This window comes from Kryptolebias marmoratus, linkage group LG4, assembly GCF_001649575.2.
Source record: "Kryptolebias marmoratus isolate JLee-2015 linkage group LG4, ASM164957v2, whole genome shotgun sequence".
NCBI lineage: Eukaryota > Metazoa > Chordata > Actinopteri > Cyprinodontiformes > Rivulidae > Kryptolebias > Kryptolebias marmoratus.
The window spans coordinates 20,348,224-20,373,907 of record NC_051433.1 but is presented as its reverse complement, the minus strand read 5'-3'; the positions used below and the strand labels follow the sequence as shown (position 1 = coordinate 20,373,907).

General features: G+C 39.4%; 2 protein-coding genes across 2 annotated transcripts; both read left to right on the top strand.

Annotated features, from left to right (window-relative positions):
• Positions 1–2,513: 2,513 nt before the first annotated feature.
• Positions 2,514–10,372, top strand: otop1 (otopetrin 1). Its single transcript, XM_017429956.3, has 6 exons — positions 2,514–3,572; positions 4,839–4,975; positions 5,287–5,345; positions 5,443–5,573; positions 7,656–8,563; positions 9,033–10,372. The coding sequence occupies exons 1-6, from the start codon at positions 3,200–3,202 to the stop codon at positions 9,201–9,203; spliced, it is 1,779 nt and encodes a 592-aa protein (XP_017285445.1). The 5' UTR covers positions 2,514–3,199; the 3' UTR covers positions 9,204–10,372.
• A 3,316-nt stretch (positions 10,373–13,688) lies between these two features.
• drd5a (dopamine receptor D5a) lies at positions 13,689–17,357 on the top strand. Its single transcript, XM_017429950.3, has one exon. It carries the CDS (start codon positions 14,090–14,092, stop codon positions 15,473–15,475), a length of 1,386 nt encoding a protein of 461 aa, XP_017285439.1. The 5' UTR covers positions 13,689–14,089; the 3' UTR covers positions 15,476–17,357.
• The last annotated feature ends 8,327 nt before the right edge of the window (positions 17,358–25,684 follow it).

Here is a 25,684-nt window from a genome sequence, read left to right as displayed (position 1 = left end):
TTCTGTGAACATATGAACTTCTTGGCTAAGTCTTAAATTACGGGCATTAGTCATCATCAGTTTCACAAACAAATGAGCCAAATAATTCAAACAATGGGATTACTTCCGCACCCAAATTTTAATTCACGTTAAGCTGCTGTACCCTTTCAGGTTTAACCTAGGCAACGATTTAAGCCTTTATTAGAGGCTTTATAGCAGGAGAAATGTACAAAAACTATCTTTAGAAAAGCTTAAAACCTCTAAACCAGTAGAATATAGTACAACTCTGTTAAATTCAAGTTCTGAAAAAAAATAACTGACTGATGGGAATAGTTGAGAAAGATTTAGGTGTTCGATAAGAAAAAGTGTAAAAATATGGCAAGACGTGGCTGGTAGAAATCTGTTCTTTGACTCCTACAGATCTCTTAACAATAGCATTTATACTGATTTTAGGCAACATGTATTTCTTTGGAATAAACTATACCTTTTGAACAAACCAAATATCTTGTTACTCTGTACTCGACAGCTTGGAAAAATGGTGAAAATGTTTGTTTTGTCTCACTCTTAGTGTACTGTTTCTTTGAGAACTCAGAGTCTTTCACTTCCTTCACCTGAAGCACCCACAGCATTTCAAAAACGCTGGTCAAAGACGTGGATTTTCTTACACCTTATGGTAAGTCTTAAATTAAAACCAGGAAGTTTTCAGAAGGGATGAGGAAGAAGGAAGATTCTGTGTTTTAAAGGCCGGTGTTTTAACACTTTGCCTTGAGTTTAATTATTTGGAATATTTCATTATTTATTATAAATAGCTCACAAATATTATTTCCCACATAATAAATAGTAGGTGGATGGGCCTACAGTGGTGGTAAAGCACAAAATCTGCAATAAGATTCTCATACATCAATATTTTTTCTAGTTCTTTTTTTAATCCTTTAATCAACTTTAACTATAATCAAAATGATCAAACATTATTACCCTCCTTCAGGATTTCATCCCTTTAAGTGACAATTTAATTATTCAAAATATTAATGATTTGACATGAACTAAACAATTTTGATTTTGTTATTTATTTTCCATATAATAAATATTAGAGGAATGGGCCTCTGATGGACGCGTCAAAGATTGGCAACAAAACTGATCTGACTGCATTAGTATTTTTATAAATACTCCCTCTGAACACCTTGGTGGCCAAAAATACCTCTTTGATTTCTATTAAAAACACTTTTTTCCCCCTCACTGTCATTACAGTAAAACATCATGCATTATGTGATGCCAGGATGTCATTTTTAAAAGACGTAGAAATATTTGACATGTTCAGAGTGATCTTCAACACAGAGCACTATCACATCTCGCGAGATCTCGTGCGTAAAGTCATTTACAAGATTTGACCAAATCGGATATAACGTTATCTCTTTCCTCTCATAAAATGATCTTAATTTATAACTTTGACATGAAGGGGAATCGGGCGAAATGCCTCCTTGACGGAATGCCAGACCTTTCATTTTATTTGTTTTAAGGAGGCGGTAATTGGCCATTAACATTATTTTCATTTCAAAGAGATGTCTAGGGACTGCTGAAGTTCACACACCAGCTAATAACCAGCAGTAAACCCTTACTGATGATCGCTGGTGGAGCACAAACAACAGACACTTCCAAATTGAATCAAAATGATCAAGCCCTAATCTGTCACCCATTAAAGCTGCTGATAATCGACAGATCTTTTGTTTATCTTGTCAACAATCAAGAGGCCAACACTCAGTGGATGTAGTATTAATTAGAGGGTTAACTCCATCATCTCTCCAGTCCTCGTGATGTCATTTTGGAGACACACAGAGAGGGTTTTGCAAAAGGTGAAGGAGTTCGTGCTGCTTCTCCAGCAAACCGACAGCCGGCTTCAAACCGCGTCAGAGACTCCATGGATTAACTACAAGTGATTAAAATACTTCTGTCTATGTTTTAGATTTTTGTTCTTGTTGTTGCTGTTGATCAGATTTGACCTATCTGACTTCAGCTTTAAGCGGATTTGATAATGGCAAAGTCAGAAGCTGTTCATATTTTGATCCCCCCCAAACAGACGCGTCTTTTTGTCTCCCGTGCGTAAAAATCATGATGCACCTCTTTATGTCATCATACCAGCCTTCTAGGGAGCCAGATCTTTTGATTATTCTTAAAAATGCATTAAACAACTAATTTTCTGGTAAAATTAAGTATTTCAAAGTCCTTTCTGTTCAATATTATTTAAGTTTTATGTCAGTTGCGTCCCCATGCTCTATGCGCCTTTAAATATTTTGATCTTCATGTTTTATTAAGAAGGTAACACCTGCTGATTACAAAATGTTTTTGTTGTTGTTGTTGTTTAGACGGGCCAATATGGGCCCCATCCACTTTGATTCACATCACACACCTCTCTGTTTATGTGGGCAGTCCTCTTTTTGTTATTTAAATCGCGCGCATCCGCCCATTGATGCCAGAACTATAAGAGTTCTGACGGACTATAAAATCTCTTTCATAACATCCCCTTTCCAAAAAAAAAAAGCCATTGTGAATCAGACAAGTCCTCTGTCGTTTTTGTTTTATGATTTGAATGTACTTTAAGGAGTACACCTCCTGTAACACCTGTCGCCTGTAGAAACCATTCTGGATTTGTGAATTTATTTCTTTTTTTTTTTACAACCACATCCGTACGCTCAGATGACCTGAAAGGATTCCAGCTGGAAGATTTGGAAACAGTCTGGCAGCCTTAAACATTTTTTTTCTCCCTCCCCTCTTTTTCTTTGTGGTTTGACTCTGCGCTTTGGGGTCTTCCTTTTTTTTAAAGACAATGAATGGTTGGCACAGTACGTTGAACTGATTTCTTGGAAACACTTGTGCGTTACGGGAGGGCGGACGTTAGGGATCACAGAGGACTGAAACGCAATCTCTCATTTAATGCGTCTCAGCGAGCTTATTTAGAGGAGCAGATCTCCCTGTTTCAGGTTCAGGCCTACAAGGTGACACTGGCACGCATCAAGCCCATCCTCAGTGAGGCAGGACATTGGAACTGTGCGTAACCACTGAGCCGGACTTCGGAGATCGAATTCATGTTTGGCACACTTTGTATCCGTCTGAATCAGCACCTTGTAGGAACCTGGAACGCACCTGGCCTCCCTCTCCGCTGCACTTATAGGGCACGGCGTTGACTCCTTTCCCCGTAGCAGCCCCTGCGCAAAAGACGCTCGCCATGGTGGAACGCGGCGGCCTGAACATTATGTGTCCGAACAAGTACTGCCGCCGCTCCTCGTCGTCGGCCAGCTCCATACGGGAGAAGAAGATTTTCGCCAAGCTAAAAGTCCGCCTGTCCGCGGACTACCCGAAGAAGAACGCGGAGCTCGTCAGCGGACAGTACGGGACCAACCTGCTGCTGATCGGGGTGGCGCTGATGCTGGCCACCACGCACCACGAGCGCTCTGTGGAGGAAGAGCACCTGCTGGCCTTCGCCACAGGCCTCATGATCCTGCAGCTCTTCTGGATGATGTGGTACATCCTGGTGCGCAACAGGCGCAGGAACACACGCACGGAGAGGGACGTGAACGCCACCACATGCTGGATCAGAGGTAAACTGAACTCGTGATGGGATTGGATGCGTAAAATGAGTACAAATGACTGCGTTTATCTAGAGCTTTCATACTGAATTATCGCCAAAAGTCAAAGCTGGACAAAAAAGTTCTTGCCTGTGTGTGTGCGTGTTAGCAAAATATCTCATCCAGCACTGGAAGAATTTCAGTGAACCTTACATAAAGTCATTACTGGACATCTACAAGTGTGTTTGTGCGCGTGTCATCCAAATATCTCATGAACCAATTAACGATTTTTTTTATTAAAACCCGTTTCAACAACTTATTCACTTTTGGAGTTAATCTTCCGATTCATGGTTGCCACAGCCGACTGACCTTAAGAAATACAAGAATGGCAACAACTCAGTCAATTTTACAGATGTGGAGCTAAAATTTCCAGGTCGTAGCTTAGACTGATCCCCGACACAGATTTTGAGCGCTGAAAGATCGCCCACGATCTTAGTTTAAAGTTGTGCCATTAACTATTTGGAGTCAACTGTGTGTGTCTGTTATCAATATATCTCTTGAACCACCAAAAATATTTAAATAATATTTTTTTAGGAAATAATAATTAAATGCACCACTGCAACTGATAGAGTTTGGGAGACAACCTAATTCAAAATGGCCACCACAGCCAGCTGACCTTCGGAAACACAAAAAAAAAGGTTATAATTCAGTCAGCTTTACAGCTATTGAGCTAATTGTTGATATGGTTGTAGCCGAGAGTCATTGACAACACATACTCCAAGTGCTATTCATTGTGTGACATTTCTGCTCAAAACTTTAGAATTAACTGTTTGAGTCAATCCCGTTTGTCTGTTAGCAAAATATCTCAAGAACCACTTGAGACATTTTAATGAAACTTTCAGAATGTAACCATTAGAAGTGGATCTACAACTGATTACCTTTTGGTATAAAAAATGAATAAAATGACTCTATCCTTGTTAATTTTACAGATATTGAGCTAAAATGTGATGTGGTAGTAGCTGAGAATCATTTACAACATATAGTCTGAGCATGACATCTCATGATATTGCATGAAATTGTTCATAATGTTAATTTCAAGGTTTGACCAAACAGCTCCGACTCTCATTATAAGTATAAAATGATCCTAATCTGAAACCTTGGCACGAAAGAAGGTGAGTGATATGCATTTCTCTAAAGAATGCTAGGCCTTTTATTTACAAAAGCAGTGAATGCAGATGTTTTACTTGTGCCATCAACTCTAACTTGGCAGAATTGGACTCTTTTTTTCCCCCTCTGTAGGTGGTTTGACTCTCCTTGCAATCCTGTCTCTGATCATGGATGCCCTAAGAATTGGGTATTTTGTCGGGTACCGGTCCTGTGTGTCGGCTGTGCTGGCTGTCTACCCTGCCATCCATGCAACTCACACCATAGCTCAAGTAAGTTTCCAGACCTGGCTTCATTTCAACAAAGTGATAATCTCCCATCAGCGTTACAATCTGGCTCTTTATTATCTGTGCACCGCTGAGAAACTTTGGATAATGTGCTCTTTGTTGCAGCAACAATATAATCCTATCCTTTTCCATGTTATTTGAGTGTAACTTCATAGACCAAGGCAAATCCTCGTGGTAAAAGGGAGTTAATCAAGTACACAACATTTCCGCCACTTGTTAAACCTCTAAACTTGTTCAAGACATTGCTTTATGAGTTATTCAAGATGTTGTCTTTTTTGGGGGGCGGTATTCTTTAGGTGCATTTTCTTTGGTTTCACATCAAGGATGTCATCAAGAGCTATGAAACTTTTGAGAGGTAAATAATTATAACTTCACAACATTGTTGTGTCACACATTTTTAGCTTTGCAACCGCGTGATCCCTGACTTTTCCACATGCTGTTTGTCTCCTCAGATTTGGTGTAATTCATGCGGTCTTCACCAACCTCCTGTTGTGGTGCAACGGCGTGATGTCAGAGACCGAGCATTTCATGAACAATCATGTCAGGAGGCTCTCTGTGCTGGGATTCCAAAATATCACCATAGGTAAGGGCCAAGAGGTCGACTGCTGGCTTGTACCTTGAAAAGAAGGACAATAGTTCACTTGAGAGCTCACTTCAAGGGATGAAAGAAAAGCGAAAGAGAGGAAGGTTTGAGAAGGGATGAGGAGGGAAGCTTAGCTCTCCGTAGGTCTTGTTTGTGACTCTCTCTATAGGGTTTCACAGGAAACACGGATTTGCTGGTGCCCCCCACCCCCGTGGCCTTTTCTCCACACTTCAGCCACCACTGCCCTCCTTTGGCAATCCCTCGCTTGACCCCAGACAGCTTTGTCCGAAGGCTGCTCAGTCCCTAGGGTGCTGCAATTACAGTAACTGATACATCTAAGCCCAGGGTTGGGAGGTTCAGTTGCTCCTCCTCATATCCGGCTGGCTGTTAGGGTGGCTGCACCCTGACTGCTGTTCCCCTTTTAATTAAAAGGTGCAGCACCACGGTGGTGGCCTTTTCTGGGTTGAAGGGCAGAAGGGGGGAGTAGGTGGAGGGACGGGGGCACACGGTAGGGTTTTGTTAGGATGTGGCCCCTGAGGGCAACCAATAACCAGAGTGGGCTGTAGTGGTCTTTACGAGGAGTGAGTAAGTATAAAACATACATTCATCTGCAGGAGCGTTCAGATGATGGCTGAGGTTTCACGCTTGTTAAATATAACTCACGAAGAACCACAAAAGAGGTACTTGTACTGGAGGTTTGAGGGGCGTCAAGTTATGCTTTAACCTTTAGAAATACAGAAAAAAGTGATTAAAATAATAATAATAATAATAATAATAATAATAATAATAATCTATGCCTCATAATGACCTTAGACTCATGGTTTGAGCCCAGTTGTAATGTTGTAAAATATGCAAATTCTAAAAAGAGAAAAGATAAATATTCCTATATTAAAAAACAAAAACAAAATTGTAAGTTTTAGCAACAAATTCTAAATAAAGAAATACATTAATTCATGTTTGACTACTTTTTATTTTCTCATAAGAGTATTATCAATGACAGTAAGAATATTATAGTTTCTCAGTTTACATGCAACATTTGCTTGTTTTGCCATCTTTCTATTATAGAAAATTTTACTTGTTGTCATTCAACTTTAAATATTTATATATATATATATATATATATATATATATATATATATATGAAATATCTGTTTATTTTTGGCAGAATTTTTTCATTTAAAATGTTTGTTTAGGCCTTAGATAACAAAGAACAAGAATCTTTGTTCTGAAGATGCACTGAATAATAAAAACTAATATATGAACATTAAAAAATAATATAAGTGCAATATATGGGAGAATATGATGCCTAATTCCCAATTGATTTGTCATGTTTTCTACAGAACCCTTTTCCCCCCAATATTATATTTTTGATAATCTTAAACATTTGAAGATATGAAAACTAAATAAAAGACATTGATCACAAGATCACTTCTGAGTGGTATCAATACTCTTTAAAAGAGCTGGATTTAGCTCTTTGTGGAGACTTTGACAAGGATAAGTAGATAGTGCATGTCAACAGTAAAATGTAAAAACACTGAGGTTCCACATAAGCAGCTTCCAGAGGCTGCAGTCTGTGGCTGTAAATAAGATTGTATTACAGCAAGATGACGTCAGCGCTGACCAAATCTGACCCGACTTTAAGGCTTGTTCTTCAAAACAATTTTTATTAACATTAAAAACAGCTTACAGTTTCAGTAAAAATCCAGTTTTTACATAACTTAATTTCAGTACTTAAATAACAGTTCATATTAGACAATCAAATATTTTATTCAGAATAACTCCAGTTTTATCTTCAACACTGCCCCTTCATAAAAGGTAGTACATTAGTCTCTGAACTGTACATTTAGTTGTGACTTGTTTGATAATGAGTTTGTTTTTTACTTAAATACGTATTTGATAGTTCTTATCTTTTAGGCATTTCAATGCTTTTATAAGACTTTTGCTTAGTTTTGATTTGTGTCAGTGTGATGTAATAAAAGATGGGTTTGATTGTTGTGTTTAAGAAAATATAATATCTTGTTTTGTTTTCATATAGTCACATTCATGCGTTTGTACATCTATATATTTGTTTTTGTCTTGCAGACGACTCAGAGCCACAGTGTAACTGCACCACAAGCACATGCGACATGTTCTCCGAAAGCCTCACTTATCTCTTCCCGTTCAACATCGAGTACCACATCTTTGTCTCCGCCTTGCTTTTTGTCATGTGGAAGAACATCGGACGCACCATTGATCTGTCCTCAAACAGGAAGAGTCTGGTGACCAAAACTCAGGGTTTGACCTTAGGCCCCATTCTGGGTCTTCTGTCTCTGGCCAGCACTATTGGAATACTGGTGGTCTACATCACGCGTGTTGAGGGTTCCCTCGAAGTACGCTACTCGGCCATTTCTATGTTCTACATTTATGGCATTGTCATGCTGGTGGTCATGTGTGTTGCTGGTGCATCGGGTCTGCTCATTTATCGAGCAAACCACATGCCGTTTGACACCGCCAAGAACCCTTCGAGGCAGCTAGACACAGAGCTGCTGTTTGGGTCCTCCGTGGGCTCCTGGTTCATGTCGTGGTGCAGCATCGTGTCTGTGTTGAGCACCAGCAGCAACCCTCCCTATCGCTGGACCAATCTGATCTACTCCATGCTGGTCATATTGGAGAAGTACCTCCAGAACCTCTTCATCATTGAGTCACTTTATCGCCAGCAAGAGAGCGCCGAGACGGGAGACCCAGAGATCCCAGCTGCTCCGGAGGTGTTCTCAGTGACCTCGTCTCTGCCACCGCAGTTCAGTGGGATTATCAACCAGGCTTTCGAGACCCCCGGCGGTGCCTGCAACTCCATGGAGAACGAGCAGGAGGAGAACGGGCAGGCGTACGGATGCCAGCGGAAGCAGTCGAACGTGCCGCTGCCTGTGCACGCTCAGGTCGTGGAGCCCTTCAATTTAAAGAGGCTGTTTCTGAAGAACATTGCCATTTTATTGCTGATGTTCAACATTTCGGTGAGCTCACGTACAGAAATCTAACACGCAAACCAGTTTAATACACACTCAAATTTAGATATGAACTAAATATATATACCTGAAAAATGTTCCTTTATTAAAATTTCTACATTAATAACAACCTATATTTAAAATGAATAAAAAATAATAAAAAACACAAGTTTCATGATATTGTTTACTTCAATCAGCCTTGTTTTCAGAACCTTCTAGGATTGTTTGCAACCATGAGCCTCTGAAATCATGCAAAACACCACCCGCCCAAAATGAAATATATTATTTAGCTACTAAATACTGCTGTGTTTTCCTTAGAAGTTGTTGTGCATAAAAAAGAAAAGGTATACTCATAATGAAAAATTGTTAAACGGACAGATGCATGTTTTTACTGATGCTACTGTCTGTCAAAGCAACTTTATAAGGTAAAAATTGTACAGAAATAATTTTCAATAATTATTTTCTGTTTTCCATTCAGTTGTGGATCCTTCCTGCCTTTGGCTGCAGACCACAGTACGACAACGGGCTGGAACAGGATACATTCGGCTTCACCACATGGACCACAGTTCTCAATTTCGCCATCCCCCTGAACCTTTTCTACCGCATGCACTCAGTAGCTTCCCTCTTCGAGGTGTTCCGCCGAGTCTGACCGGAAAAGCGAACAAATGACACTGACGGGACACACGGGAGCCCATGTCAGTGCCGGGTCCTGAGGTGGTGTCACAGCGCAGGCCAGCTGTTCAGGAGGCAGTCGGGGTCACGCCGCTGCAGACTGGAGAGTAGAGCCATGGAGACAAACACGATGTAGTTCCTCACCTGTGTGGGGATAACAGAGGAAGACTTCCTCAAAGAAGTACGCTGTATACCAAAAAGCTTATTAGATATGGTGATGAAGAATTCTTGTTTTTGCTATTATTAGGGTTTTGTTCTCATATTTCGAGAGGTTATTATAAACGGGTTGATCATGTACGATATAGGCCTATATGCTTGATCAAAAATGCACATTTTATACTGTTTCTTATTAGCGACTAAATGCAGTTTATAAACTTGATCAAAAAATCTGAAAAACCTTTGTATATACTGTATATGGATAAAGTTCTCCCTTAATTTAGTTGAACTAGAGTAGCATTGCAGTATTCACTTTTGAGTTGAAAGGCTAGTTTCAATCTTACAGATTTCTCCTTATTATTTTTTTTGTTGAACATTTGTTCTCAGAAGTTGCACCTTCTTCACTCAGACAGTCAAAGATCATCAGTGTCATTAAACATGCTGATTCTCTTTTCTGTCGAGCTGATGGAAAGTTAAATTATTTCTAAAAAAAAAGAATAATTTACCTTTTTGAATCATAAAACATTTATTTTGTATCCTAATGTGATCATGTATTCAAACAGGCAAACTGATAAACATATGCAACAAAAACAAAGAACAATCAAAAAGACACAAATCGCAGTCCTAATTTCTGAGCAAAGCCTGCTGTTTTAACCCCTGAAAGGCCAGCAGTGAAACTCATTACAGTCTGTGACAAAACTTTGCACTGTACTTTTTAAATTTTGTATGAAATTTTATTCAGGTGTCCGGCAAGTTCTCAGCCTGGTGCTATCCTCCCTCTGAGTTCTCTCTATGTGCCAAGTTGTGAGAAACAAACAACAACAACAACAACAACATCATCAACAACAAGAAGAAATTTTTGCAAATTGTAATGTTACTATTGTTTTTCATCAAAATCTCTCAGATACTGTAATAAATTGTACATGTATTCATTTAAATTGTGCCTAAAATGTCTACAAATATTCAATTTTAATGAAAATTAAAAAATATAGTTTTCTTTTTCCAATTTAAGACGTCACATTTTTTGTTGTTTGTTATACCCCTTGAGAAATTTTGTTGACACTAGCAGTACGCATTTCAACCACTAGATGGAGCCAAATAAACAGACACCTAATACTTCCTTTAAAACAAAAGCGCCTGCGTCTGAATCATTCAGCCATGGCTGCTTGTTACATATCTGCTTTCCACACACACACGAAAAGCCTCTAAGAAGAAAAAGTGTTTTTGTTAAAATAATAAACAAAATACACCCATATAAAGCCAGCAACGAAATGAGAAAAGGTTAAACCACAGAGATCTGTTTTTAATTGAGATGATATATTTGCATCAGTACAGCAAATACATTTTGTAACTCCCAACTAAAACACACTCCACACTTTTAAATGCATTCAACTGTCTCTGGCGATATCTTAGATAATGTTTGTAGGAAAAGCATCAGCCTAAACCCAGTGTCGTTCACAGGCTGCCTCCTGACTCTGATGTGATCCTGCAGATTATGGGTCAGGCTACTCCAGAGATTTTGGGGCCGGGCGTCAGGGGATTATTTCAACATAGTGTCTGAACGATTTGACAGGCACGCAGACACATCTAAAAATAACCGTGACGTTTTAAAGGCGGAAACCACACTCCTGCTGCTGCTGATGTTGATGTTGCTGCTGCGGAGCTCCTGGCTTCCCATGCCCCCCGATCAGAGTGTGAATGTGACTCACCAGTTCAGAAAAGTCTGCACAGAGGATGGATGAGCTCTGACCTCTAGCTTGGGATCATTAGAGGGCAAACAACCACCTGTGTTCATCAAGGATCCAAGGAATATTTTCTTCCAGGCTCTGCTTTAAATGCAAACAAAAAACACTAAGTCTAAAAAATAAAGAAGAAATACTTTTAAATATTAAATACTGTGTTAAAAGTATATCAGTTTAGAGTTTAGTTTGGATAGCTTAAATAAATTTAGTCTATTATTCATCATAGATAGACAGATAGATAGATAGATAGATAGATAGACAGATAGATAGATAGATAGATAGATAGATAGATAGATAGATAGATAGATAGATAGATAGATAGATAGATAGATAGATAGATAGATAGATAGATAGATAGATAGATAGATAGATAGATAGATAGATAGATAGATAGATAGATAGATGGATGGATGGATGGATGGATGGATGGATGGATGGAAAGAAAGCCGCAGCATTCAGAAAACTGAGTTTCAGCACCATGGACAGCTCTGTAAACGCTACTTTTACTGCAAACTTGCTGTCAGTGAGTGTTACAAAGTTATATGTTTGACTGATTTCACATCATGCAGCTAAATCCCTATATAGCATGTTTTTAACTCCATGAAATGCATCTTATGTGGAAATGGTGTATAGTTTCAACCCACAATACCTAGTTAGAGTTTAGGAAAATACATTGTTGGCTAAATACCAGCCCAGTTTCAAGAAAGAATGGAATGTACTTATTGTAAATGTAAGTCTGACACCATAAAGCATCAAAGTATCAGACAAGTCTAGACAAACACTTATCCTTGGATGAAACATAAAATGACAGCATCTTTCCTCGGATTAGGCTTCAGTAATCATATATTAATGGATAAATGTTGTGAACATGAGATTCTTATAGCTTGAAAAATAGGCAGAAGGTGCAGGTGGATAGAAAAGTCAAAAAATCTTTCTATTTTCCAACAATTTATCAGCTGTTATTGTTTCTTTCAGTTCTTTTTTTTAACACAAGCAACTCCAACCCAGCTGCATTTTTGTTGTAAGTATATGTGAACGTAAATGTGTTGTAAATAGATTTGTATGTATATATGTAATTTGGTATGTCCTTTATTGTGTAAGGGTGTGTTTATATAAATATATGTAACAATGAAGCTCCTGCAAACAGTGTGCTAAGATAAAAGACAAAAAAGGAGGTCATGTCAAAATTTTGATGACTAAATAGTGAAGAAGGGGTAGGATTTTAATTAAATGTATGCTTCTTTCAGCTGCTTTTGAACATGTAAAGATGACATTTGAGCTAATATTCATTAGTACTTTGTTATTGTTATTTGTTCTCCCTGAATCCATATGTTCAAAAGAAACATTCATTCATTTTTCATTTGACCTGATTTGTGACCTCCAATCTGTTCTTTTTGAGTTATTTTTTGGTAATCTTTTGTGTTAGGTTTTATGATTGTGTTCTGTTTATGAAATCTGTAGTTCTGTTTGTTTCAATGGTTCTATGTGTTTCTGATCTGTTTTCATTTTTATGTTTAGTTTTGTGCCCTGGGTTTTTATTTGTGATGTTTGGTTTTGCTCCCTGTGTTATCTGCCACCTTCTCCCCCAGTCAGTACTTTTCCATTCCAGCCTGCCACACCCATCTACACCTGTTCCTGTTCAACAATCAGTCACCTGTGTATACTTCTGCATCGGCCCCAGCCCATATATTCTGTTCATTTGCTTCTCATCTTCGCTGGTTCATTGTTGCAGCTATGCAACAATGAACTACTTGAGTTTACTACTTGTACATTTTGCTGCCTCATCAGAGTTTTGGTTTTGTTTTATTTAATGAATCAGTTTATTCTTTTGAGCTCTTCGTGTTAGTCTGCATTCTGGGTCCAACCCACCATCTAACCTGAAAGAAACCTCATACAAACCAAGTCAGCTATGTAGCCAAACCCAATAAAATCTGTACTAAAACAACATGTAAAATTTACAAGCTGTACAACAGTTTCTGCTAAAGACTAATAAACCAGAATGAGGGACATTTGTTGATTTATAAACTCTGTGTTTCAAATAAACATTTAGTAATGATGTGACAAGAAAGAGGTGCAATAATTTAGATAGATAGATAGATAGATAGATAGATAGATAGATAGATAGATAGATAGATAGATAGATAGATAGATAGATAGATAGATAGATAGATAGATAGATAGATAGATAGATAGATAGATAGATAGATAGATAGATAGATAGATAGATGGATGGATGGATGGATGGATAGATAGGTAGGTAGGTAAGTGCAGTACTCTGCACCGTTTCAGCACCGTGGACAGCTCTTTACTTCCCAGTATCACCAAGTATATTATTTATGCTTGATTACATTATGAGGACTCACTTGTTGTGTATACAAACTATATCTAAATAAAACATTTTAAAAGCACGCACAAGTCAGTTCACAACCCGGTAAAACCCCCTCTCTGTCGAGCCTCATCAGTTATAAAATGAGCACCACTACAGGAAGATTCACAATTAAGCAAAAGTTCTCAGCTGAGTCGGAGCTCGTAATTACTTTGACGCATCTCAACAAACCCCTCAGATGAGTGGTTTCCCCTGTGCGCTGCTGCGCATTGACACCACGCGCAGAGAAGGCGTCATGGTGCATGCGCCGAGCCCTGGTTAGGTTGTGTCAGGCTGTAGGGACTCCCTTCTCATCGCGCTCAGAACATCTCGGACTGACAGAGCCACAGAGGCAGCCGGGCCACACGACCGGACCGGCAGGGTTCGTCCAATATGCTCCCACCACTGCGTGCTCCGTTTCAGTCCTCCCGCGCGCCCCGTCTCCTTTTAACGCGCTCCGTTGTCTCTTTTCCTCTGCTTCGCTCCGCTCATCAAGGTGGCAGCCCGGCGGGTCAGTGGGGACGATTCGTTGACCGGCTGATAGCTGAGCCCGTCCCCGCGCGCGCAGTAATGGATTGCAGTTTTACTTGAAGAGGGAGCATGGAGAACCCAGCCAAGTATCTCTCCTCGGTACAGGGGATCGATTCTGTGCCGGCACCCCTCGGAGAGATCATGATGTGGAACAGCACCGAGACGGAGGCGACGAGCGACGGGAGGAAGGACATGGTGGTGCGCACGGTGACGGGCTGCCTCCTGTCCCTGCTCATCCTGTGGACCCTGCTGGGGAACATCCTGGTGTGCGCCGCGGTGCTGCGCTTTCGCCACCTGCGGACCAAAGTCACCAACATTTTCATCGTCTCCCTGGCTCTGTCGGATTTATTCGTGGCCGTGCTGGTGATGCCGTGGAAAGCCGTGGCCGAGGTGGCGGGGTACTGGCCGTTTGGCACTTTTTGCAACGTCTGGGTCGCTTTTGACATCATGTGCTCCACCGCCTCCATCCTCAACCTGTGCATCATCAGCGTGGACAGATACTGGGCCATCTCGAGCCCCTTCCGCTATGAGAGGAAAATGACCCAGCGGGTGGCCTTTGTTATGATCAGCATCACTTGGACGTTGTCCGTGCTCATCTCCTTCATCCCGGTACAGCTGAACTGGCACAAAGCCACGGCTGAGGACATCGTGGCGCACAACTCTTCCTCCACAGGTCACCAGATGGAGGAGAACTGCGACTCCAGCCTGAGCAGGGAGTACGCCATCTCGTCCTCACTGATAAGTTTCTACATCCCCGTGGCAATCATGATTGTAACCTACACCAGGATATACCGGATTGCCCAAATCCAAATCAGGAGAATCGCGTCGCTGGAGCGCGCGGCGGAGCACGCGCAAAGTTGCAGGACGAACAGAATCGAGTGCCAACACCACAACACCTTGAAGACGTCGATCAAACGGGAAACCAAAGTGTTCAAAACCCTGTCGGTGATCATGGGAGTGTTCGTGTGCTGTTGGTTGCCTTTCTTCGTGCTGAACTGCATGGTGCCGTTCTGTGACAGGCCCGCCGCGGGCCGGGACGCGGGCCTGCCGTGCGTCAGCGAGACCACGTTCGACGTGTTCGTGTGGTTCGGCTGGGCCAACTCCTCCCTGAACCCCATCATCTACGCCTTCAACGCAGACTTCAGGAAGGCCTTCGCCAGCCTCCTGGGCTGCCGCTACTTCTGCTCCAGCACGCCTGTGGAGACGGTCAACATCAGCAACGAGCTGGTCTCCTACAACCAAGACACCATCATACACAAGGAGATCGCCAACGCCTACGTCAACATGATCCCCAACGTGGTTGAATGTATGGAGCACGAGGAGACGTTTGACAGGATCTCACAGTTTTCTCACAACAATGACAACGGCACAGACTCGGTTTGTGACTTGGAAGACTGCGAGGCTGACATCAGTCTGGACAGGATGTCTCCTTTCACACCGAACGGATTACACTGACTCCCCCCAACCCCACCGATCCTCTCCACAGGGAGGCCACAGGACAGCAGAGCTACAGAGCTGCAGTTTGTTGCAGGGAGGCGTGACTAGGGGGTCAGTTGCTGACATTTCAGCAGGACGCATATATCTGCAGATACAGGCACCCCACCGCCGCCTGTCCTCCTCCACCACAGCTTTGCATCATATATAAAATGTGATGTTGTTGTCCTGTTCTGAAAAAGAAGTGATGTTAAGTGAAGTCCGTGTTCCTATGTTCAAAGGTTCAGTGTTGCTGAAGCTGTTGTTTACTTAAAGGCTTAATTTGAAGCATCAGTGTCTAATTTTCATCCACTTGGAGGATAAAACATGTTTGTAAAAACTCACTTGGAGGTAACTTTATGCTGCTGAATAAGGTGACATATATCCAGTGCCCACCCTTCCATTGAGCATGATGACTGAGGGCAGCCTTACAGATAGTGCATCAAAAGAAACAGTCAAATGCAGTAATTTCAGCGCCTTATAGCGAAAAGAAAGAGGAGATCTGAGACATGCAAGGAATGTGTCCTATGGAGTTTAAGTTACATGATGCCAAAATGCATTATTGAAGTGTTTCGCCACACCATTCACCCCAGTGACTCCTTTTTTAGCACACCTGCTTGGCTCCATGTGGACTACAGTGTAGTTTGTTTCACACAGCCACAGGCTCTGATGGAGTGAAATATAATGAAAAGCACAACATTTACTGTGATGATACTTAGAGTCTGCCCGGGTGTACTGGCATTTCTCTAATCCTCATAAAAATGTGAATAAAATCAACAGAGACATTAAAACATAATTTTTTAAAAATTGTTCTAACTCTTTTCTGTGATCCCTGATTCTACATTGAGGCCAAAACTTGTTATGGTTCAGCTGTCAGCTTGTCTTATACGACCAAAGACTTTAAAAATGGTAGTTTAGATCTTTTGAAGTGGGAGTTTGTGGAAAGGGTGTGAACAATAAATATCTTACCTGTTATAGATAGCCCTTTGAACAAGCTCACTTTGGAGAAATATAGTTTAATTTTGACAAGATTAAGAATCAAATGACTAGTCTGACTAGAAAGTGGATTGCTGCCCCCTGAAAACAGTTTCAAAGATTTCACAGCGCATCATTTGAGTGCTATTTCATAAACCTTTAGACCACGTAACAATGTTATTCAGGCATAAATATTATCATTTTCCTGCTGGAAGCGCTTCAGGCTGCTCTGAAAGTGCTACAAGTAACTATTTGTGCTTATAAATCATACATTGCTGTGTAAATAACCACTTATTGAGACATTGACAGTGGCTTAAGGGTTTAAAAATTGTGTTTGCATGAACTGCAGTTCAAACTTTTGAAACTGGAATTGGTTTAAGATGGCAGCAATGCATTTTGGTCTTGGTTACATTCAAACTAACTCATCAGTCTGGCCAGAATTAAACTCTGTTTCTCCAAAATGAGGTCATTCAACAAGTTATCTACAACAGGTAATATATTAATCATTCATAACCTTTCCATAGAACCATGCTTCAAAACATCCAAACTATCATTTTAAAAGGTAAATAAATATGTCAGACACAGTAAGTCAAGTGTTTTGTCAGCTGGAAGAATTGTTTCCATATAAAGCTGCACACATGTGAAACCAATTGGCCAACATGACTGGATGTCATACGTCATTCCTTCCACATCTTTGTACTGTGCAGATGACCTGATCTGAATGTATTACTGTCCTTTTAAATGGTGAATTGTGTCATCAATTGTCTAATAAAATATGCTGTCACGCAGAGAGGGACACGGTGCGCCAGTGTTATCTCGAACCTCTGATGACATGTTGCAGAGATCCTCAGAGAAATCAGGGGACATTATGACGCTTTGCATGTAAAGGCTCCAACTCTTCAGGACTCTTCATTAATCTGTACTTTTTCCACAGGTTCAGAAAGCTGGCCTCTCCTCTGCAGATACAGAAACAAACAAGAGTGGCACAGTTGTATAATTATCGCCCACCGCTAATTGGCGAAGGTGGACGATAATGTTATAAACAGACATGTTTTTGTCTGAGTGTGTTTGTGCGTGTGTCTGTCTGTTACCCAAATATCTCATAAACCAATGGACAAATTTTATAGAAACTTGCCAAAAGTAATTATTGACTTTATATCTTCAACTCATTGATTTTTGGAGTCAGCCTGATTAGAATGGCTGTCACAATAACTGACTTTAAGAAACACAAAATGGCTTTAACTCAGTCAATTTTACAGATATTCACCTAAAACTTTGTGTGGTAGCAGTTGAGACTAGTTCCCAGTGCATATTTTGAGCTCTAACAGGTGGTGCAATATCTTTGTTTAAAATTTTGCCATTAACTATTTGGAGTCAACTCTGTCTGTCTGTTAGCAAAACATCTCATGACTCACTGAATTAAACTTTCAGGGAATAATCACTGGATAGACATGTACAAGTGATTACCTTTTTGAGCCAACTCAATTTAAAATGGCTGCCAAAGTCAAGAGACTTTACAGAACACAAAAAGGGCTACAATTCAGTCAACTTTACAGATATTATGCTAAAACTAGGTATGGTTGTAGTTATTCATGACACAAATTCCAAGTAGTACTTGTTAGTGAGGGGATGTATGGCATTTTTTCGGCTCACTTTACTCAGCTCACCAAAAAAAGATGGCTCATTTGGCTCCCAAATAGCTCCCAAATGGCTCTTCGTTTAATGTTTCTTGTTAGGAGCTGCTTCTGAAGCAAAAGAGCTGGCTCAGAGGTCGGGCTTTCAGCTTGGAAAGAGTCAGCTTAAAACCAATTGCTTGAAAAACAATCTCCTCTGAGAGATTTGAGTTTCAAAGCCATGTAGGGTCTAGAAAAACTACAATAATGCAGCCTTCTGCTGTGGTTCTATAAGTTACTTTGTTTTCCTCAAACAAAACAGACCCAAAGAGAATTGTTCGTTCTCATCTTTTTTTACAAGTTTCGTATTTTTATGTTGGAGATTTTTCTACTAATTTCACTTAAAAAAACAGAACATATAAGCTACGTCTTCTGCCAAGAGAAGAACCCAATCTGTGCCAATTATCCAGGCGCCACAGTCATTAAGCCTGAATACACTCAGGAAGCTATTTACAGCAACATGTTCATGTACAGTGAGAAAAAAAATTCTCAACAAAGTAACTTTCATTGTGTAAAACTTTCTCTGTGCTGGCTCTGAACATGTTTACTCATGTTCTTAGGAATTTGCTATATATGATATAAAACAAACTACATTTACAGAGAGGTTTTCAGGCCTTATTGACCGCTTAAAACACCTTACAGTGCATGTTGTATTTGTTCATTCACATTCACACTTTCATTCTTATTCTGATTTTTATTCTGCACAATTCTGCATCACACACGTGCTGATAACAGTGAGCACATTAAAGGTGATCCTGTCTGAGAATATTTGATGCGTGTTAGAGAAGCTTACGGTCAACCCCTGACCTGCATTAGTTGCTCCAACTCCTGAGCTCGAGCTCCTGTCTCATCAGCAGGCTGTGGATAAATTATTGAGACGGAGGAACTCCTCCGATTCTACACATCCGAGTTTGTTCAAGTGTCTTGGTAAGAAAGATAGGGCAGGACAAAGTCCTCTAATTCTGGAAGCTAATGTGCAGGGTAATTCTTTGAAACAAAAATGTCTCAAGTTTGATCATTGTTGTGTTTCTGACCATGTAAATCTGCTCATTTTTAGGTACAGCTATCATAATTCAAATGAAGTTAGAAAATGGTGGTAAATTATCAGCAAAACTGCAGTAAAACAGTATATAATACAGATGCAGATTTGCCACAGAAATACACTATTTAATATTTATGAATATATTTATTATACATAAGAATTAACAAATGCTCAAGCACAGCACAAATTTTTTACAATAATTAGTTTGATGTAATTTCATGGAAAAATTAATGGTATTTAGACACAAAAAACAACTTTTAGTTAAATCAGTGAAACTGTACAGATTTTTTGATGTTTGCTAAAATAATCCATCATTATTGCCTACTGCTGAAGGTGAGAGGTGGCAATGACCTGTCTGTAGTTATTCACAACATATACACTGAGCACACACATTGTGCAACATATTTGCTTAATTGTTGGCATCAACACTGTCTGTCTATTAGCAAAATCTTAAAGTCGTGAGGATGTACCGCCAATTCAAGATGGCTGCCACAGCTAATTGACGTTAGGAGACACAACAATGGCTATAACTCAGTCAGTTTTACAGATATTGAGATAAATTTGGTGTGGTAGCAGCTGAGATTCATCTTCAACATACTCTCTGAGTATTACTTCTTGCACAATTCATTTACAAAGTTTTACTCAAACGGTTATAACTCTGTCTCTTCTTAGCTGATGAGTTTAGTTTAAGCCTCTGGCATGAAAGACATTCCTTCAAGGAACGCTAGGCCTTCAATTTTGATTAATACAATTCTGAAGTTAAACACAGTTTTTATAGATGTAGGTTTGTAAGGTTTTGACTACCTGTAAGTTGACCAGCGTTTTGTAAGATGTAATTTTGATTCTGATGTGCAAAATAGACGTAACTCTAAGACAATAGGCAATTTTCCCTCAGCTTAGACAAGAATGATATCAAGAGGGATGTCTTTTAACTGAAGCTCCATTTTCACCTCCATCCTAATACTGATAGGTGTTTCTCCTTTGGGAGGAAAGACAACAGAGAGCAGCAGGAATTGTTCGGCTAAAATGTTATATCTGTCAGACCTGAAATGTGTTTGATATCTCAGCACTTGCTTGTAAGACTGTGATTAAACTCCTGGTCATCGGTGAAGGGTCTGTGCTCTTTACAGTTTTCATACCCTGGTTGTATTCTGATTTTTGTCAGAGTAATTTAAAAAGAGGCCATTTCTTTAATTATTACTACCTTTAAGCCACAGCCTTTGCATACAGAGGAGCCAATCTAATTTATTTGCGATGGAAAAGATGACACAAAACATTTTTAAAAACTTAATTTTCTTCCTGTTTTTTAAAAAGCAATCATTTAATGAATGAATGAAAATAGTAAACCAACAGCCTTCCCTGCGGGCTTGCTGTGACTCCCTCACTGTGTTGTGTCCTTGCACTGCAAAGAAGATACGAGAGGTGGTTTGACCTCAATGTTTGGCCATGACAGGAGCGCTGCAGAGGATGAGAAGGGCAGGCTTGGGGGAGTTACACCATCCGTCAGGACACATTCATCAAAACCACTTTGTTCCTGTTAACCCTCCCCAACACACACCCACACACACACAGGCACGCACACACACACTAGCATATATATGGCGCACAAACGTTTAAAGCACAAAGATGCTTCTTTGTTTGATGAGATCTGACTGATTCTCCTTTCACCGTGTTATTTACTCTGATTCAGAACAAACAAAACAGGTTTTCTTCTGCCTGTCTCCTTTCTGCTCTGTTTCTGTCCTTTCGTCATCTAAAAATAAATAAATAATAATAATCAGTCGTTAAAAGAAATGCAGCATGGTTGTTAACGCTCCTTTATTCTTTCATCTTTTTTAAAGGTTTCTGTGACCAAATTTACCATGATACACCATTAGGATTAAGATAACTTTATTTTTTTCAGACTTTTTAAGACCTCTAGGTCTGTAAAATGAAGCCATCTCTGTTATATTTTTAATTTTTAAACTGATCAATCTGAGTGTGAATAACAGAAACATTTTGGAACTAATGATCTCATTAAGCCCAATGAATGTGAACCCATATCACCAGTTTTTGTCCTCTAGCCTGTCATATTTATATTGTAAACCACAAATGTCCTTCAGAACAAAGCAGATTTGTTTTATAACTTATTAAAGTATGCTTCAGTGCAAGGGTCCCCACTGCATCACTGACCAGTACCAAGCATGTATGATGAGGCAACAAGAATCACGCCATTTGTCTGCAATATATTACACAAAATCTGCCCAATTTGGCTGCTGCATAGGAATGTTTTAAAGAACATCTAACGAAGCAGAGGAGACATCTGCTCTCCTGACTCCTAAGAAACAGATTTGTTGGGGCCTGATTGCATCTTTTGGGAGATAGACCACTACACAAAGACCCTAAAGGTCCTAAAGTGATATATTGGAACTAAACATGTTCTTGTCCACATCCTGATCAGAGCATGGAGGCCTATGGTATATTTATTTAATTGATGTAAAATTGCTTTATAATTTTTGACTTACAGTGTCATTGACAAAGTACCATAGATTAGGCACCAAAGATTCTTTTACACAACCTTGCCATTTTTTTAAAAAGACTTAAAGTTAGACAACAATTACACCTATCCAGTGCTGTGTTCTTCGCATCCTCATGTTCTGGCTTATATCCAGTCTTTATGCTTTAGTGCTGCCAACAAAAGAGAGACTTAAACACACAATTATGATGGTGCTAGAGAAATATTGCTGATAACATGTTCTGTTTTAGAGGAATATATAAGTAAACACAGATGCTTCTTCTGGCATTCTTCCTCTGATGCTGTAAACTCCCCGAAACGAGAAACTTTGAAGTCAAAAGGGACACACCAAGTGACGACCACAAAGTGAAAACAGGTACAATTTTATATATTTATGGATTGCATATCACACACCTCCTTTTATGACAAAGTTTCAGACTGATCACCTCATGTTGAGAAATGATGGAGTTATAGAGGTTTTGGTCAAACCTTGAAACTAATGATATGTGCCAATTTATGTGATCATAAATGATCTGTTAGCTCTTGGAGTATGTGTTGTGAATGACTCTTAGTCACAACCACGCTAAATTCTAGCTCAATATTTGTAGAATTGACTGTTTTCCTGGGATAGTTGACTGTTGCAACCGTCTTGCATTGGATTGGCTCCAAACGTTAACCAGCTGTAGATGTGCATCCAGTGATTGTGTCCTAACAATTTTATTAACATCAATCCACTGGTTCATGAAATGTTTTGCTAAAACAACAGAGTGGACTCCAATAGTTAATGTCAAAACTTCAAACACAGATCTTGCACAATCAATTAGGGCTCAAATTAAAAGTTGCTAATCAGTCTCAGCTTTTAACGCAGCAAATTCTAGTTCAATATCTGTAAGACTGACTGAGTTATAACTATTTTTGTGTTTTCTAAGATTGATTAGCTGTGACAACCATTTTGAATCTAGCTGATTCCAAAAGATTAAGATCTGTAGATAGTAACCTAATGATCACTTTTTGAAATTTTAATTAAAATATGTTCAGTGATTAATGAGCTTTTGCTAATGGTATAGTCAAATGAACACATGAACTCACACAGACATGGCAAAAAGGTTATCAATCTGCATTTAGCAGAGGGTGATAATTAGCTTGGCACTTACAGTTATCATAGTATCAAAAATCTTCTGAGTTGTCCTGTGTATAAAGTGATTTTAGTTGAAAATAAAGTCTGTAACTAGTGTGAAGCTTTCAACCTTGTACTTCATTAATCTACAGCTATTTGTTGTGAAAGCGCTCCAACTTTTTTTGTCTTCACATTCTTCAGTCTTTATCATACACCTACACATCCTGCTCCACTTATTACCCAACTCTTTCAGCTCACCTACATTGAAATAATTTGACTTTTTAATTTTCAGAAAAAAGGAACTTTCTGAAAAAGACTGTCTTTTCATCTGCATTGAGGGAGAAACTTTCCTCACATCACAAAGACATTGTTACATCTTTACATTAGAACAGAAAAACTTTGAAAATTCGATGTTTCCTCTGTTGAAACGCGTTCATTCATCATTTATTTCTTTCCATTGTGTTTGCTTTCTATGCTGCTGGTTTTGAGTTACTTCCTGTGAGTTCAACAGGGACAAAAACTGGTGTATCTTTTCTTTGAAAGGCCACACGGCCCACGTTAAATGTTATCCCTCCAGTGTCCACGCACTTGAACAGAACAAAACACTCTGTTCTTGGGATACTCAAACATGCAAATGAGTGAAGTGTTTCTAGCCTCAGGTTCTGTCTTTGTCTGTGATGCTCCACAGAAGAAAGATAAAAGAAATTTCTACCAATTTCAATACTTTATTAAAGCAAGAACAAACAGTTGTAAGTAAATGCAGCCTAAAACTTCTGGAACATGGCATATAATATGAAAAGAATATATAGAAATACTTATCCAATCTAATATTCTAAATAGTTTTCCTCATTTGTGTATGATTCTAATTTAGCCACAAGTATGAGTGTGAGAATTCATGATTATTTGTTGCTGTATTATGCCTGGTTTCATTTGTTATTACATAATCCTCCTGGCTGGGACGGGCTCTGACACTAAGATTTTGAGCGGTTTAAAAAAAGGTTTTAAAAAAATCACTATTGCAGCTGTTACATAATAAATTTCGTGAAAAAAAAAAGATTTTTGTTTCTAAAAATGATATATTTTTAAACTTGATCATAGTCTGACTCTACCCCGGTGGTCAACTACAAAGTAAAAGTGCTGCGCCCACCTCTTCTGATCCTCTGTGTGTGTGTGTGTGTGTGTGTGGTTCACCGAGCTGAGCGCAGCTTGCAGCAGAGTGTTCCATATGTGGGTTTAGCATGCAGGATGGCACCTCAACACATTCAATGAGAAGGAATCACACACACACACACACACACTGGAGTTTGGGTGTGTATGCACCAACAGACGAATGTCTGTGAGCTGATCACACCAACAGGCCTTTACTGCTTTCTGTTTAGTACAAGACAAACATGGAGACAGTTGTTGTAGCTGACCAAGTCTAAAATCTCTGAACTCTGAGGATAATTGGAACACACCTTGGTGCTTTTTTTCTCATCCTCCTTACTGGGAAGTGTATTGCCAAAGCCTTTTTCTGACATTCTGACACATTCTTGTGGCATTCAAGCTATGGCTGGAAACACTTGCTACTTTTTGGATATATTTTTGGTCTCCCAGCAACCAGCACTGTTTGTATGTGTGTATGTGTGCCCTTCCCACTCTCCTCTATACAGTGCATACCTCTTTCACATGAGGAAGTGCCACCTGCATGTAGTCTCACTCAAATGTCCTTTTTAGTAAAATTCAGTAAACCACTGCCCTGGTCTTATTTTGAAAAAAACTCCTTGCTGACTGGGTAGTCAACAAACACATCTCCTGTGTACTGACCTTCTGCCAGCGTCTTGGGTCAGTGGCGGCTCCCTCATAAATCAGTGGTGAGTCTCTTGGGGCTGAAGCACCAAGTACTGTGAGACCCACTTGACTCTATTTGTGTGCAGAAAATGTGAACCACAGGGTAAAATAAACACATCAATGCACTGATATAGCTGCTTCTGTCTTCTGGATGAAAGATTGGAACCACATCAGACTTTATAATAAGTTTTGTGACAAAATCCTTTGGTTCAAATTTGAAAAGCAGCCATTCTAAAAAGAAAGACTTGGAGGGCCTATGTCCTAGATGGCATTTTTACGGGACACTGCAGTGTCTCCAAATAAACTAAATTCACCTTTTTTATTTATTAACCTGTGAATAAGACAAAGAGTTTTGCAAAATCAGATTTTGTGTTATCACTGCCATAAACCAATGCATTTAATCACTAAATGTATGTACGTCAACAACTGATTAACTTTTGTTGTCTACACAATTTCAGATGGCTGTTACAGCTAACTGACTTTGAAAAAAACAAAAATGACAATTTTACAGAAATTGAGCTAAAGATTGGTGTGGTAGTCGCCAAATGTTATTCCCAACACATACGCTAAGCGCTAACAGGTTGCCTTGGATTTTGTAATAATGCATTAAAGTGTAATTTTCTTTTGGAAGTTTGACCAAAACGGCTCTAACTCCTTTGTTTCTCAGTATCAAAAAATCAGACAGATTTTCACTTGGAGTATATATTTGATAAGCCAACAAAGGTGTGTGAGCTCCTCTGCTGTATAAATTAGCAGATTCTCAAAAAACAAAAACAGTGGTAATTATTTTGTGAATTACATTTTTTTTCTGCCTTTTTTTAGAAATCATGTCATGATGATAATCAGGAAGTGCTTCCTAGACACACATTGATTGAAATAGCAAGAAATGGCTTAATAAAAAAAAAAATATATATTTTCCTTTGAATAATGAATTTGAATGATTTCCCTAAACCGTAAGGTGAGGAGTAATTAGTTAAGATCCTGACTGTGTCACTGCAGATGAAGCATTTTATTGGAACAATCAGTGCTTTGCAACATGCACAAATTTGATATGAAATGT

Excerpts from the sequence above, each read along its gene's own strand:
- otop1 (XM_017429956.3), top strand. The coding sequence starts at position 3,200 with ATGGTGGAACGCGGCGGCCTGAACATTATGTGTCCGAACAAGTACTGC. Across the intron at positions 4,976-5,286 it reads CAACTCACACCATAGCTCAA|GTGCATTTTCTTTGGTTTCA; the intron begins GTAAGTTTCCAG and ends GGTATTCTTTAG. Across the intron at positions 5,574-7,655 it reads ATTCCAAAATATCACCATAG|ACGACTCAGAGCCACAGTGT; the intron begins GTAAGGGCCAAG and ends TTTGTCTTGCAG.
- drd5a (XM_017429950.3), top strand. The coding sequence starts at position 14,090 with ATGGAGAACCCAGCCAAGTATCTCTCCTCGGTACAGGGGATCGATTCT.